Here is a 16,379-nt window from a genome sequence, read left to right as displayed (position 1 = left end):
GTGAGGCCTCCCACTTTCTTCTTCTTTTTTAGTAATGCTTTGCTTATCTGGGTTTTTTTTTCCCTTCCATATGAAATTGGTGATTTGTTTCTCTATCCCCTTAAAATATGACATTGGAATTTGGATCGGAAGTGCGTTATATGTATAGATGGCTTTTGGTAGAATAGCCATTTTTACTATGTTAAGTCTTCCTATCCATGAGCAGGGTATGTTTTTCCACTTAAGTATGTCCTTTTGAATTTCTTGTAGTAGAGCTTTGTAGTTTTCTTTGTATAGGTCTTTTACATCCTGGGTAAGATTTATTCCTAAGTATTTTATCTTCTTGGGGGCTACTGTGAATGGTATTGATTTGGTTATTTCCTCTTCGGTGTTCTTTTTGTTGATGTAGAGGAATCCAAGTGATTTTTGTATGTTTATCTTATAACCTGAGACTCTGCCAAACTCTTCTATTAGTTTCAGTAGTTTTCCGGAGGATTCCTTAGGGTTTTCCGTGTATACGATCATATCATCTGCAAATAGTGATAGCTTTACTTCCTCCTTGCCAATCCGGATACCCTTTATTTCTTTGTCTAGCCTAATTGCCCTGGCTAGGACTTCAAGTACGATGTTGAGTAAGAGCGGTGATAAAGGGCATCCTTGTCTGGTTCCCGTTCTCAAGGGAAATGCTTTCAGGTTCTCTCCATTTAGAGTGATATTGGCTGTTGGCTTTGCATAGATGCCCTTTATTATGTTGAGGAATTTTCCTTCAATTCCTATTTGGGTAAGAGTTTTTATCATAAATGGGTGTTGAACTTTGTCAAATGCCTTTTCTGCATCCATTGATAAGATCATGTGGTTTTTATCTTTTGTTTTATTTATGTGATGGATTACATTAATGGTTTTTCTGATATTAAACCAGCCTTGCATACCTGGTATAAATCCCACTTGATCAGGGTGAATTATTTTTTTGATGTGTTGTTGGATTCTATTGGCTAGAATTTTGTTGAGGATTTTTGCATCTATGTTCATGAGGGATATAGGTCTATAATTTTCTTTTTTTGCAATGTCTTTACCTGGTTTTTGCATCAGGGAGATGGTAGCTTCATAGAATGAGTTGGGTAGTAGTCCGTCTTTTTCTATGCTTTGAAATACCTTCAGTAATAGTGGTGTTAAGTCTTCTCTGAAGGTTTGGTAGAACTCTGCAGTGAAGCCGTCCGGGCCAGGACTTTTTTTTGTTGGGAGTTTTTTGATTACCGTTTCAATCTCTTTTTTTGTTATGGGTCTATTTAGTTGTTCTACTTCTGAATGTGTTAGTTTAGGTAGGTAGTGTTTTTCCAAGAATTTATCCATTTCTTCTAGGTTTTCAAATTTGTTAGAGTACAATTTTTTGTAGTAATCTGAAATGATTCTTTTAATTTCATTTGGCTCTGTTGTGATGTGGTCCTTCTCGTTTCTTATTCGGGTTATTTGTTTCCTTTCCTGTTTTTCTTTAGTCAGTCTAGCCAATGGTTTATCAATTTTGTTAATTTTTTCAAAGAACCAGCTTTTGGCTTTGTTAATTCTTTCAATTGTTTTTCTGTTCTCTAATTCATTTAGTTCAGCTCTAATTTTTATTATTTGTTTTCTTCTGGTGCCTGATGGGTTCTTTTGTTGCTCGCTTTCTATTTGTTCAAGTTGTCGGGACAGTTCTCTGATTTTGGCTCTTTCTTCTTTTTGTATGTGTGCATTTATCGATATAAATTGGCCTCTGAGCACTGCTTTTGCTGTGTCCCAGAGGTTTTGATAGGAAGTATTTTCATTCTCGTTGCTTTCTAAGAATTTCCTTATTCCCTCCTTGATGACTTCTATAACCCAGTCTTTTTTCAGGAGGGTATTGTCCATTTTCCAAGTATTTGATTTCTTTTCCCTAGTTTTTCTGTTATTGATTTCTAGTTTCATTGCCTTGTGGTCTGAAAAGATGCTTTGTAATATTTCGATGTTTTGGATTCTGCAAAGATTTGTTTTATGACCTAATATGTGGTCTATTCTAGAGAATGTTCCATGTGCGCTAGAAAAAAAAGTATACTTTGCAGCAGTTGGGTGGAGAGTTCTGTATAAGTCAATGAGGTCAAGTTGGTTGATTGTTGTAAGTAGGTCTTCCGTGTCTCTATTGAGCTTCTTACTGGATGTCCTGTCCTTCTTCGAAAGTGATGTGTTGAAGTCTCCCACTATAAATGTGGAGGTGTCTATCTCACTTTTCAATTCTGTTAAAATTTGATTTATGTATCTTGCAGCCCTGTCATTGGGTGCATAAATATTTAATATGGTTATGTCTTCCTGATCAATTGTCCCTTTTATCATTATATAGTGTCCTTCTTTATCCTTTGTGGTGCATTTAAGTCTAAAGTCTATTTTGTCAGAAATTAATATTGCCACTCCTCTTCTTTTTTGCTTATTGTTTGCTTGATATATTTTTTTCCATCCTTTGAGTTTTAGTTTGTGTCTCTAAGTCTAAGGTGTGTCTCTTGTAGGCAGCATATAGACGGATTGTATTTCTTTATCCAGTCCAAGACTCTCTGTCTCTTTATTGGTGCATTTAGTCCATTTACATTCAGCGTAATTATAGATAAATAAGTTTTTAGTGCTGTCATTTTGATGCCTTTTCATGTGTGTTGTTAGTCATTTCATTTTTCCACATACTTTTTTGTGCTGAGACATTTTTCTTAGTAGATTGTGAGATCCTCATTTTCATAATGTTTAACTTTATGTTAGTTGAGTCGTTAACGTTTTTCTTGGCTTTTATCTTGAGTTATGGAATTGATATTCCTTTTTGTGGTTACCTTATTATTTACCCCTATTTTTCTAAGTAAAAACCTAACTTGTATCGTTCTATATCGCCTTGTATCACTCTCCATCTGGCAGTTCAATGCCTCCTATATTTAGTCCCTCTTTTTGATTATTGTGATCTTTTATCTATTGATTTCCATGATTCCCTGTTATGTGTATTATTTTGTTTATTTATTTATTTTTTAGAATTAATCTTAATTTGTTTGTTTTTGTGCTTTCCCTATTTGAGTTGATGTCAGGACGTTCTGTTTTGTGACCTTGTATTGTGCTGGTACCTGATACTATTGGTCATCTGACCAAACAATCTCCTTTAGCATTTCTTGTAGCCTTGGTTTGGTTTTTGCAAATTCTCTAAACTTGTGTTTATCTGTAAATATCTTAATTTCTCCTTCATATTTCAGAGAGAGTTTTGCTGGATATATGATCCTTGGTTGGCAGTTTTTCTCCTTCAGTGCTCTGTTTACGTCATCCCATTCCCTTCTTGCCTGCATGGTTTCTGCTGAGTAGTCTGAACTTATTCTTATTGATTCTCCCTTGAAGGAAACCTTTCTTTTCTCCCTGGCTGCTTTTAAAATTTTCTGTTTATCTTTGGTTTTGGCAAGTTTGATGATAGTATGTCTTGGTGTTTTTCTTTTTGGGATCAATCTTAAATGGGGTTCGATGAGCATCTTGGATAGATATCCTTTCGTCTTTCATGATGTCAGGGAAGTTTTGTGTCAGGAGTTCTTCTACTATTTTCTCTGTGTTTTCTGTCCCCTCTCCCTGTTCTGGGACTCCAATCACTCAGAAGTTATCCTTCTTGATAGAGTCACACATGATTCTTAGGGTTTCTTCATTTTTTTTAATTCTTTTCTCTGATTTTTTTTCAGCTATGTTGGTGTTGATTCCCTGGTCCTCCAGATGTCCCAGTCTACATTCTAATTGCTCGAGTCTGCTCCTCTGACTTCCTATTGCGTTGTCTAATTCTGTAATTTTATTGTTAATCTTTTGGATTTCTACATGCTGTCTCTCTATGGATTCTTGCAACTTATTAATTTTTCCACTATGTTCTTGAATAATCTTTTTGAGTTCTTCAACTGTTTTATCAGTGTGTTCCTTGCCTTTTTCTGCAGTTAGCCTAATTTCATTTGTGATGTCTTGAAGCATTCTGTAAATTAGTTTTTTATATTCTGTATCTGAAAATTCCAGGATTGTATCTTCATTTGGGAAAGATTTTGATTCTTTTGTTTGGGGGGTTGGAGAAGCTGTCATGGTCTGCTTCTTTATGTGGTTTGATATGGACTGCTGTCTCCGAGCCATCACTGGGAGACTAGTTTTTCCAGAAAACCCGCTAAAAAAAAATGCAGTCAGATCCCTATCAGAGTTCTCCCTGTGGCTCAGGCTATTCGGATGTTAATGGAGCCGCCTGGGGATGGTGGGGGAGGGATCAGAGAGCTAGGAGTCTAGCACCTCAGAACATAGCCAGAGTTGTTTGTCTTACTTGGAATGACTCCTATATCTGAGATTTCTGTGGGGCGCGTCACCTATATATACTGGCTGTGTGGAGATTGCCCCCCGGGGGTTCTGGCCCACTGGCGTCTTGGTCAGATCCTCCGCTGTCAGCCCCACCTCCAAGGTTAAGGCTCCCCTACTGGGTCAGTGCACTCCTGTCTCCCAAATCAGTCGCTGCCTCCCGGGGACTCTCCGTCCCGCCAGCCACGTCGCGCGCCGCTCCCGCGAACCGGGTGGGCTCCCCCCCAAGGTCAGCTCAGGAGAGCGGAGCAGCTCCCCGCGCCTGAGTCGCGACTGCGCGTCCTGGCTGGGACGCCGCTCTCCCCACTCCAAGACCAGCCACTGCCTCCTGGGGACTTCTTCCACCGGCTGCTCCGCCATACCTCCCGCACGAACCGGCTGGGCCCGCGCGAACCGGTTGGGACCGCCCCGGGGTCAATTCAGGGGAATGTAGCTGATCCCCGCGCTCACGCCCCACCTGCACCCGCCAAAATCCTGGCGGGACAGCTCCCCGGCTGGGACGCTGCTCTCCCCGCTCCAAGACCCATCTCTTCCTCCCGGGGATTTCTCCCTCCGGCGCGCCGCGCCGCTCGCGCGAACTGGGTAGGCGCCGCCCTTACGAAGGACTGGGCCCCCCCCCGGGGTCAATTCAGGGAAATGTAGCTGGTCCCCGCGCTCGCGCCACGCCCGCTCCCCGCCAAACTCCCGGTGGGATGGCTCCCCGGCTGGAACACTGCTCTCCCCACTCCAAGACCAGTCACTGCCTCCCGGGGACTTCTCCCACCAGCTGCGCCGCCACACTGCCCGCGCCAACCAGCTGGGCTCCCTCCCGGGATGAGTTCGGGGGCTAGGGCTGGGCCCCTTGTCTGTGCCGTCTGCCCCCCTGGGCTTTGCCCCAAATCGGGCTCCGAAGGTCACCTGCCTGGTACACTGGCTCCTGGCTCTGAAAACAATCGCTGCCTCCCCGTATTTGTTCGTTCTCCGTCTCTAAATCTGTGTTTGTTGTTCAGAGTTCGTAGATTGTTATGTATGTGATCGATTCACTTGTTTTTCCGAGTCTTTGTTGCAAGAGGGATCCGCGGTAGCGTCCACCTAGTCCGCCATCTTGGCCCCGCCCCCCAGGACATTTTTTAAAAGTATTACTTGACTAAGCATATTTGAAATATATAAATGTGAAAATGCATGATTTTCTCTAAGAGACCAAGAATGACTACTCATTAAAAAAAAAACAGAGGACTCTGATTATAACTCTACAATCTGGGGAACACAGAGATTCTCTCCCTTTTCTAAACCTTCTTTCCATGTTTTCTTAGCCAGAAGCCCTCAATACATTTATATTGTGTTTAGTTCATGCATTCATTTCAAATCTTCCATTTCAGATGGAATTCCTAGAGTTTCCTGAGTCCTGGGGTGTGCAAATTCACTCTGCTTGTCTAAGAAGAGTAAGGAATTTCCATGTTCCCAAGTATTTACTGGTCAAATAACCTTGTAATAATTATGGAAATCTAAATGAAGAACCAATCACTCTCATAAAGCAGATGTGTTTATTTTTCCATGTCCCATACTAGTTATGTACTTTATATAATTTTAAAGTTTTAGGTGGCGCACTGGTTAAGAGCTTGGCTGCTAACCAAAACGGTGGTGGTTCAAATCCACAAACCACTTCTTGGAAATCCTATGGGGCAGTTCTACTCTGCCCTATAGGGTCGCTATAAGTAGGAATAGACTCAATGGCAACAAGTTTGATTGGGTTTTGGTTTATTTATTCATAAATAATTTCCATATTGCTACATAGTTTTCTATACCAATATCTATTTAGTATATATGTATAGATACAATGTATAGATTATATATATATTTTTTTACTATACAGACAGTAGCATGCATATTGCATACATACCATATTTTCACAAATAATGTGCCCATGTAAATAACAAGCCCACACATATAACGTGCGCCTAGGAAAATAATGTGTGAGAGGGTTGCACGGTGGGTAAAAAATGTACAATGTATGCTTTATTTGTGTAAAAATACAGTATGTATTGTATAAACTGTACAATCTATTTATACCAATACAATAGGTAAAAAATGGATCCTCTGTGTTTTAGTTTACATTTCTTTAGTAACTAGCAAGGTTGGTTTTTCTCTTCATCTATGTGTTTTCAAGTTTATTTTCTCCTTTATAAATTATTCGTGTCTTTTGGCCATTTCCTGTTGAGGTTTTAATGTCGTTGCTTTTTTAAAAAAATTTAATACTTTGATATTTTCCCTAGCTTCTTTTCTTTTCCTTTAAAATACTATTTTTTAAATTGCAGTTGAAAGAGATTCAATTTTCACAAGGGCCTCCCTATTCCCTTTATTAATATTATAATGAATATTTTCAAGACCAATCATAGAGAGGAGAAAAAGAACAATTTAAAGAGAAACATTAAGGAATTGATTTGAGTGAAGAACTGTGAATCATTATAAAAAAAATACAAGTAAGCTCACCAAATTCTTAATGGGTTGGGCTTCACCCTGGGAAGGTGCTTTTCTTTCTTTGACCTTAAAAACAAAGTCACATTTACAGTATGGAATATTAATTGTTCATGGTTTCTCCCATTAATTATAATAGCTAATTTTCATATTACTCTCAGCTCACCTAATTCATTTGAAAATCTACTTTAAATTCCTGATTGTTAGGATGACAAGGTACTAATTTCATTTAGAAATGGAATATCAGGGAAAAGGAGGAAGAAACAGAGGTTAGTTATCTGCATGGCCCGGATCCATGCAGATAAAAATGATAATTTTTAAAAATCATACTAAACATTTTGGCTTTAGGTGCCAGCTGGTAAAATCCTTGAAGGGGATGATGATGATAATAATAATAATAATAAAATTTAACATTTATTGAAAACTTTTTAGTACTAAGCATTTCACATGAATTCTGCTACTTAATCCTGTCAACATCCTCCATTTTGCAGATAAGAAAACTGTCGTCCAGTCTTAAGATAATGTCTCCCAGAATTTGTTTTGTTTTTATATTTCATAGTAGAGAAAAATGAGCCATATCCATATCAGAATTATTAAAGCAAAGAAATGGAAAATGGTGGTCACATATATGCTCAGTTTTAGCATATAAAAATATTTGTTAGATACATTTGATTACCTGTTTTATTGGTCAGGAGTTTTTATAAATGTGTGTATATATGGATTAAAGTTATTAATAGGTTTTAAAGACAAAAAATTACCATTCTCCAACCCATTTATCACGCTAGTCTCCTTGGAAATTACTATGGCAACGAAGTATCCATTCATTTATTTTTACTCCCCTTCCATAAACTATTAGTCACCTTACGTAAGAGATAACTAGGTACTTTCCAAGTTGATACTTCCCTCTTCTAGAGTTGAGTAGATGTATTTCAACTCTAAGTTATAATGAACACTTAGAATTCTAGGATAATGGATTTGACCTACAGAGAACTGTAGTATGCAACACAGTAAACAGTCGTTGGCTTACCTTGCCCGTGCAGTTCAACAGTTTTAATGTGCCTTCTGAAACAATCAATAAATGGACATTGAAATCCTCACTGATATTCATTTTAAGAAATTGCTTCAACCTTCGAGCAGCCCGATATAGAAACATAGCTTCCTATTGCAGAAAGAAAATCACAAGGGCTGTGGTTCAAATAAAACATTATGAAATGATAAGCTTTCTTAAGGTGCCTAAAGCCAGAGTTGTATCTCTAAGCCATGCCCCACCTCCACCCTAGCTTTCTTTTCCAGTTAATCACGTGACTGACAATTAACAAGACTGAAACTGTTTAGCTCTTACGTGACAGCATAAAGTGCTTAGAACAAGGGTTAAATTTTCTAATTGACCTGTGTCTCTTCTCTGTTACATACATGAACATATCTCTTAGTGTGCACATATGGCAAGATTATTGTAAAACAGGATATACAAAAAAGAAGACTTCTGGAAGCTACAATAATAAAAGACCAAAGAAGAATTAATGCCTTTGAATTATGGAGTTGGTGAATGGACTGTCAGAAGAATGAACAAATCTGTCTTGGAAGAAGTCCAGCCAGAATGCTCTTTAGAAGCAAGGATGGAGAGACTTCGTCTTACGTACTTTGGACTTATCAGGAGGGACCAATCAGTAAAAATAGAGGGTCAGTGACAGAGAGGAAGGCCCTCAATGAGCTGGACTGACACAGTGACTGCAACAATGACTCAAACATAGCAATGATTGTGAGGATGGCAGAGGACTGGGCAGGGTTTCCATCTGTTGTACTTCAGGTTGCTTGAGTCAGAACTGACTCTACGGCACCTAACAACAACAATATATGTGGTTTTATCAAGCCTTTTGAGCTTATCAAGCCTTTTGAGCTATAGATGAATAGCTGGTAATTAAAAAATAAAAGGCCATGTTGACCTAAAACAGATACTTAAAGATACTTAAAGAAAGAAATAAAAAAATAGAATTTATGGATATAATATGGGGTGTCATGTGGTTAACTCAGCTATTTTGATTTTAAAAAGACTTCAAATAACACATTAGTTTCTCTACAAAGAAATGACACAAACTTTTGGAGGTTTTGTAAATTGGGAGGTGATAGTTAAAAGCTAAGCAAATAGTGAAAAAAAAAATTCAAATTGCCTGCAGTCAAATTATCCTATGACTTATGTTTGTGTGTGTGCAAGTAACCACTCTAACAAATACTTTCCTGCAAAAGGAATTCAGAAGTAAGGGATATGTGTGTCTTTGAACTCAGCACAGCAGTTTTTCTAGTATTTTCAAGGTGAAAAATTGAATGCTAAAACAAAAATCTAATAAACGTAGGGTTATTTGTAAAATAAACGTATAAAGGAAGATCAGAATATAATTTAATAGATCAATGGGAAATGTGTGGTTAGAACTGAAAGAATATGTTATTAATATAATTGTCTACCAGAGGCACAAGAAATATAAGCTACTATAAAATCAAGCTTCAATGATATATAAACTCCAAATAATTATCATTACCTTATTATCATCACATGAATGCTTTTTTAAAAAGTTAGATTCATTAGCCGGGCAATTGGTACCAATTTCTATCATGTTGTCCTGTAATAAATAATATAAAATAATATGGTTAAAACTGAGGACTTTTCTAATATGTAGTAATTATAAAAATAACAATGTTATACCTGGTATTAAGATGGCTCATCTGGTTAGGTATAAAAAATAGTATGCTCTAACCGAAGAATGAACAAGTATATATGTAAACCCTCACATACTTAGAGTACCTCCCAGACTCCTTAATTTAATCCCAGAATTCATTGATAGACTCTGGCTTATTTGGGTACATAAAAATACCTGTTTTAGAGGTGATAATATATAGACTAAAAACAAATAAACCAAAACCAAAACAACAACAGCCTCATTGCCATTGAGTCAATTCCGACTCACAGCAATGCAACCCTATAGGACAGAGTAGAACTGCCCCCAAAGGGTTTCCAAGGCTGTAACCTTGAAGTTGCCGAGGATTTCATTTTACTTGGATCCACAATCAGCGTCCATGGAAGCAGCAGTCAAGAAATCAAAGATGCATTGCATTGGGCAAAGATGTCACCTTGAAGACTAAGGTACACCTGACCTAAGCCATGGTGTTTTCAATCACATCATATGCATGTGAAAGCTGGACAATGAATAAGGAAGACTGAAGAACTGATGCCTTTGAGTTGTGATGCTGGCGAAGAATATTGAATATACCACGGACTGCCAAAAGAATGAACAAATCTGTCTTGGAAGAAGTACAACCAGAATACTCCTTAGAAGCAAGGATGGCGAGACCGCATCTTACATACTTTGGACATGCTGTCAGGAGGGATCAGTCCCTGGAGAAGGACAACATGCTTGGTAAATTACATGGTCAGCAGAAAAGAGGAAGCCCCTCAATGAGATGGATTGACACAGTAGTTGCAACAGTGGGCTCAAGCATAACGATTGTGAGCACGGTGCAGGACCAGGCAGTGTTTTGTTCTGTGGTACACAGGATTGCTAGGAGTCGGAACCAACTGGACAGCACCTAACAACAACAACAATCTTTACGGAAGCCAACTGCCACATCTTTCTCCCTTGGCGCAGCTGGTGGGTTTGAACAGCTGACCTTTCGGTTAGAAGCTGAGCGCTTAACCACTACACCACCAGGACTGCTTAATATACAAAGTATTGTAAATTTTAAAATCATGACATTGAGATGGATTTAAGAAGTTATTCTAATTCCCTGCCACCATCAAACAGCAACAAAAGGCAACTTACCTTAGAATTAAGATAAGACCTCTTGACAGTGAGGGTAGGGTTGGGATTCATTCCGCAGCATTTTTAACAATCCAGTTTATCTGGGATGATTGAGGTAGACTTTTGCTGATTAACAGTGGGATTGAATGTGTGTGTACTGTAAACATAGGAGGGGTAAGGCTGACTGTGTGCATGTTTCCTTTCTAAGGACTGTAATATGAGAAGATGGGGATTACCTGAATTAAGAATTTAGTTGACATATTAGGAAGAACTTCCTAAGGATTCAGACTTGCCTATGAACAGGGTTGAACTAGCTCTGCAAAGCAAGCTAGCAATCCCACGCTATCAGAGCTTTTAGAGGGATGTCAAGCAACTTAGCCTATCTAATGTTACCAAAGAAATGGAATAAGAAGTGGAGCAATGACTGGCAGGACTTAGTGGGGGTTTCTAATCTTCACTTGCCTCTCAGAAAAGTGTCACTTGTGAAAAGAATAAATGATCTCTGGGTTTATCCTGACTTTAAAATTTATATGTTACCAATTTTATCTGCAGGAAGTTGCATCTGAAAACAATCATTCATTTAACCATCCAATAGGTACTGAGGGCCAATGTGCAAGGTCCTCTGCCATACCCCTATGGGGAAACAAAGATAAGAAAAGCACCGTCCCAGTTTCCTGTGTCACTTGATATAAAGGATGGATGCTGCACCCCTTGGACAGTTTTACACCACTTCTTATCTTTGGAAAAGTATGCTTTTGAAAACAGAATTGTTAGTACCAAGCATCCTTGTGATACCACAAACATCTCAAGTGCAAAAGACATATATATATTGTCTGTAAGTATCTTCACGCTGCCCTAGACCCAGTCCTGAAAAGGTAGTAGAGAACTAATATTTGTCTAATAAATCATTTTCCTACCGACTTGGCATTTAGCCTCAAGAAGGAGAATCAATCACACACAAATTTATCTTTAATAAAATATAGAGCATTTAATTTCTGCCATGCCATTCTTCAAAAGAGAAGGTAGATAAGTCTGCAGTTAATCTGTATGATATTTTCCAATTTACCAAAACATTACATGAATATGTCACATAATTAGTTCCTGTTTCTTGGAGCATTTTAACAAATTGAACGACACATGAGTATTTAAAAAGTTGTATTCGTTAAGCTAATGCTCCAGGTATTTAATAAAACTTTAGCAGATCTACAGGAAGGTAATGTTATATCAGTTAATTTGTTTGCCAAATGTTCAATAGAGAATATAAAGGTGTTATTATACCTTTAGAAAATTGACTTCTACTGGGAACACACTATTATTGACTAAACTTTAGCACACTTTATGAGTACATTTAACATAGGTGCACATAGGTGCTAATTACAGTTGCTTTCTGAGATTGTTTTCATTCAAGCCCTATCAGAAGGGCAGCTCAAGCTAAAAATGATAGGATCATGGAGTTGGAAAGAACCTTAGATATGTATTTCTTGATTTTACAAAGAATAAAATTACTTGACCAAGGTCACAGTAATAACTCCTTATAGGCATCCTGACATATTTGAAGATTCTTCATATTTTCTTATGGATATGAAAAATCATGGGAGAAAAGTGAAGATCACATTGACTGGGAACTGCAATAGTTGCCAGTATAAAATGTGATGGTACGTAAGTTGTTCCTAAAATACAGAATGATGTTTACATTTGCGGAATTAGTTCTTTTATTTCCACATAGGTTTCTTCTAGCTCTGAATTTTTCCTATTTTTAACAGTCTCTTCTTTAGAAGCACTATGTATATAAGGAATTTTCATTTTCATTTTTCTATTATATATTTATCTATGATTTTGAAAAATTTCATTTTTTGCTGTTTTCTCCACGTGTCTTCAATATGCCAGTTTTATTAGGGCATTAATTTCTGATTTTTATTTTATTTTTCATTTTTTTCCTAAAATCTAAAGAGCTTTCTTTCAGTTTTTACTGTTATTTCTTATCTGATATTGTATCTTTTACTTTTTTTTCCTTAGGGGTAGTTAAGTAAATTTTTGACATTTCCTATTGCTTTCATGGATAATTAATATCTTCATCTGAATTCATTATCCTTTTCCTTATTTATGTATCTATGTGTTTATCCATTCATTCATTTTGGTAGTTTTTATGCATCTCACTGCCTTTTTTATTTTCTATTTTATGGTCATTTTTCGAAGGGATGCTAAAATTGATTGGATTTATTGTTCAACCAATATTCACAGCCCCCTCCCCCCGCCCTTTTCAGGGGAGGGTTCTTTAGTTCCCTAGGGCAATAACTAATTACCAAAAACTTGGTGGCTCAAAACAACAGATATTTATTTTCTCACAGTGCTGGAGACCAGATGTCTGAAATCAAGGTTTCTACATGGCTGTATTCCCTCCAGTCTCTGGGGAAGAATCCATTCCTTGCTTTTTCTATCTTCCAATGGCTACCAGATTCCTTGGCATTTCTTGTCATGTGGCTGTATAACACCAATCTCTATCTCTGTCTTCATTGCACCTTCTCCTCTATGTGTGTGTCAAGTTTCCTTCTGCCTCTCTCTTATAAGGGCACTTGTGATGGCATTTAGGGTCCACCCAGAAAATCCAAGACAATCCCCACATGTCCAGATCCTTAATCACACCTTCAAAGATGCCTTTTCCTTACAAGGTAATATTTATGGGTTCTAGGGATTATGACTTGATATCTTTGGGTGGCCATTACTCAGCCTACTAGAGAAAAGTGTATTTCCCTGCCTACTGATGTTGAGTTTGATCATATGACTTCCTTTAGGTAGTGGCCGACTGGACAAGGCCAGGGACTTGAAATGTCCATGCACAGTTGAGTTTGGCCCCTTTTAACATGAGGAGAATAAGCCTCTGGTAGCAGCTTGCATTCATTATCTAACAAGAAACCCAAACCAAAACAGCTGCTGTTGAGCTGGTTCCAACTCATGGTGACCTCATGTGTTGCAGAGTAGGACTATGTTCTATAAGGTTTTCAAGGCTGTGATCTTTCAGAAGTAGATTGTCAGGCACCTTTGGGTACTTTTGAGTTCAAACCACCAACCTTTCAATTAGTATTCAAGCACTTAACTATATGTGCCACCCAGGGACTCTAGTCATTATCTATTGTTGCATAATATATTACTCCAAAACTTAGCATCTCAAAACATTTATTTTTGTACATTTTCTGTGGGTCAGGGACCTGGGAGCAGCTTAACTGGGTAGTTCTAGTCAGCATCTTTCACGAGGTTGCAGTCAAGATGATGACCAGGGCTACAGTCACCTGAGGCTTGCTAGAACTACAGGGTCCACTTCCAAGATGCCTCATTCACATAACTATTGGCAGGAGACTCAATTTCTCACCACATGGGCCTCTTTATAGGCTTACTGAGTGTCCTTACAAGATAGCAGCTGGCTTGCCTCAGAGAATGCTGAGAGGAGAGAGCAAGGGGCAAGCCACAGTGCCTTTCATGACACAGTATTGGAAGTCACACACCATCACCTCTACCTTATTCTATTGGTTAAAACTAAGTCACTAAATGCAGTTCACACTCAAGAAGAGTGGAATTAAGCTCCACCTCTTGACAGGAGGAGAATGAAAGAATTTGTGGACATATGTTAAAACCAGCATACAGCTGCTCTTCTATCTTGTGCCCCAGAATGAAGTAGACGGAGGCGATCAACCCCAACCAAGCTACAGACCTGTGAGTCTGAGATAAATGCATATTGTATGTCTTTGATCTTTTGTGGGTATTTGATATGTTACAAAAGCCGACTGATAGAGAAGTTTTGCTGGTTGAATCCATTAATTGCCCAAAAATAAGGTGGGAAGGGACAAGGACGGGTAATGAGCTGGGCCAGCCAGAAACTTCAGTTCTAGTATAATTCCTCAGAACACATTCTTACCAATTTGTCAGATTCTCTGGCATAGGATAGTTTTCCTCCTAATTTTTTTTTTCACATTTTCCCCTTCAGTAGAGAAGGTTAACGTGGTTTACAGCAACTGTTCACGGTCATATGTGCTTTATTTATTACTGATAGCTGATTCTGGTCAACAGCTACATAACTAATTGTTGCTTCCTCTCTCTCCTCAGTCCATCGATTTCGTAGTACAGTTTCTCTGTTTTGGGAAGTTTTGCCATAGAAATAAAGATTCAGCCTCGTGTCTCTGGCCGTTCTTGTGTCCTTCATCTCTGATCATCACTCTCACAATATATTCATGGCCAAAAGCCTTCTGCCAGACAAATAAAGACTCATTCGAGGGACTTTTGTAAATGTGCTACTTATTTTTAGAGAAATCTGTACCCTGTATAATGTTCTTGGAATTGTGTTTCAATTGGTATAAATTTTACCATCTGGCAAGTAGCCTTAGTAGATTATAGTATCAACTGGCAGCTGCTGAGCATCTACCATGCCATTGTCATGGATTGGATTATGTCCCACCAAAAATGTGTGTATTAACTTGGTTAGGCCACGATTCCCAGTATTCTGTGGTTGTCCTCCATTGTGATTGTAATTTTATGTTAAAGAGGATTAGGGTGGGATTGTAACAGCCTTACCAGGTTACATCCCTGATCCTATATAAAGGGAGTTTCCCTGGGGTGTGGCCTGAACCACCTTTTATTCCTCAAGAGATAAAAAGAAACGGAAGGTAGCAGAGAGTTGGGGATGTCATACCACCAAGAAAGCAGTGCCGGGAGCAGAGCGCATCCTTTGGACCCAGGGTTCCTGCACCGAGATGCTCCCAGACCAAGTGAAGACTGATGCATCACAAGGACCTTCCTTCAGAGCTGACAGAGAGACTAAGCCTTCCCTTGAAAACAGCACCCTGAATTCGGGATTCTAGCCTACTGGACTGTGAGAGAATAAATTTCTCTTTGTTGAAGTGATCCACTTGTGGTATTTCTGTTACAGCAGCACTAGATGACTGAGACAGCCATGCTGTAGTGGGGCTACAACTGTAATTAAAATTGCCTGAGGTTTCTTCTCTCAGTAAGTTTACTGTCTGGCAGTGAAGACAGACAAGAATCCACAATCAAATCCCAACTTGATAACCATGATAAATGAAAGGTAAGTGCTACCGTGAAAGTCTATACTAGAAGGATTTTACTTAGGTACCCCAGCGAAGACTTCCCTGAGAAAAGTACACTTACAAAAGCAGGAGTAAACTAGAGAAAGAAAGGATGGAAAAGGATTCAAGGTATAGAAAACAGCATGTACTATTGCCTTGAGTTGGGAGGGAACAGGACAGGTATGTGGCTGAAAGAAAAAAGTAAAGCAGGTAGTATATAGTGAGAGACCAAGAGAAAGCATTGCTTCCTCATGAAACTGGAGGGGCTGGAAGGAAGCAAATTACACATGGCTGTGAGGCCATGTTAGGAAGCTTCGTCTTACTCCTAAAAGCAGTAATTAGTGATTGAACATATTTTTATTTATAAACGGGACAATGTAATTCTAAGGTTTACCTTTTCAAAGATCATACTGATGGCAGCATGATGAGTGGATAGGAAGGGCTCAAGAAGATACATGGGTGAATCTTTAGGAAGCTCATTACATAATCGGTGCTTTGAGATAATGGCTTATTGGACTTTGTGGTGGGAGAAAATCAAGAGATAGGTGAACAGATTTGTGAAATGCTTAGAAGGCAAATTTAACATGATTTGAAAATGAAAGTTAAGAAAGAACGACATAGTAAGAATAATTCCTGTTTTTTTTTCTGGTGTGTGCAACAGAATACACCATGCTGCCCTTCACTGAGGAAACCTGGTGGCGTAGTGGTTAAGTATGCTGGCTGCTAACCAGAAGGTCAGCAG

The 16,379-nt window shown here is 38.6% G+C and overlaps 1 protein-coding gene across 1 annotated transcript in view; it reads right to left on the bottom strand.

Moving 5' to 3' along the window:
• The window catches only part of IL7 (interleukin 7), a 62,825-nt gene that overhangs the window by 5,088 nt on the left and 41,358 nt on the right, over positions 1–16,379 (bottom strand). The window contains exons 3-5 of the mRNA XM_049854465.1: positions 9,306–9,386; positions 7,799–7,930; positions 6,787–6,840 (exon numbers count right to left, since the gene is read on the bottom strand). Of these exons, the coding sequence (XP_049710422.1) occupies positions 6,787–6,840; positions 7,799–7,930; positions 9,306–9,386 (267 nt within the window). The remainder of the gene's footprint in view (positions 1–6,786; positions 6,841–7,798; positions 7,931–9,305; positions 9,387–16,379) is intronic.

The sequence above is a fragment of the Elephas maximus genome, chromosome 15 (assembly GCF_024166365.1).
Source record: "Elephas maximus indicus isolate mEleMax1 chromosome 15, mEleMax1 primary haplotype, whole genome shotgun sequence".
NCBI lineage: Eukaryota > Metazoa > Chordata > Mammalia > Proboscidea > Elephantidae > Elephas > Elephas maximus.
This window is presented reverse-complemented; position numbering and strand designations above follow the sequence as displayed.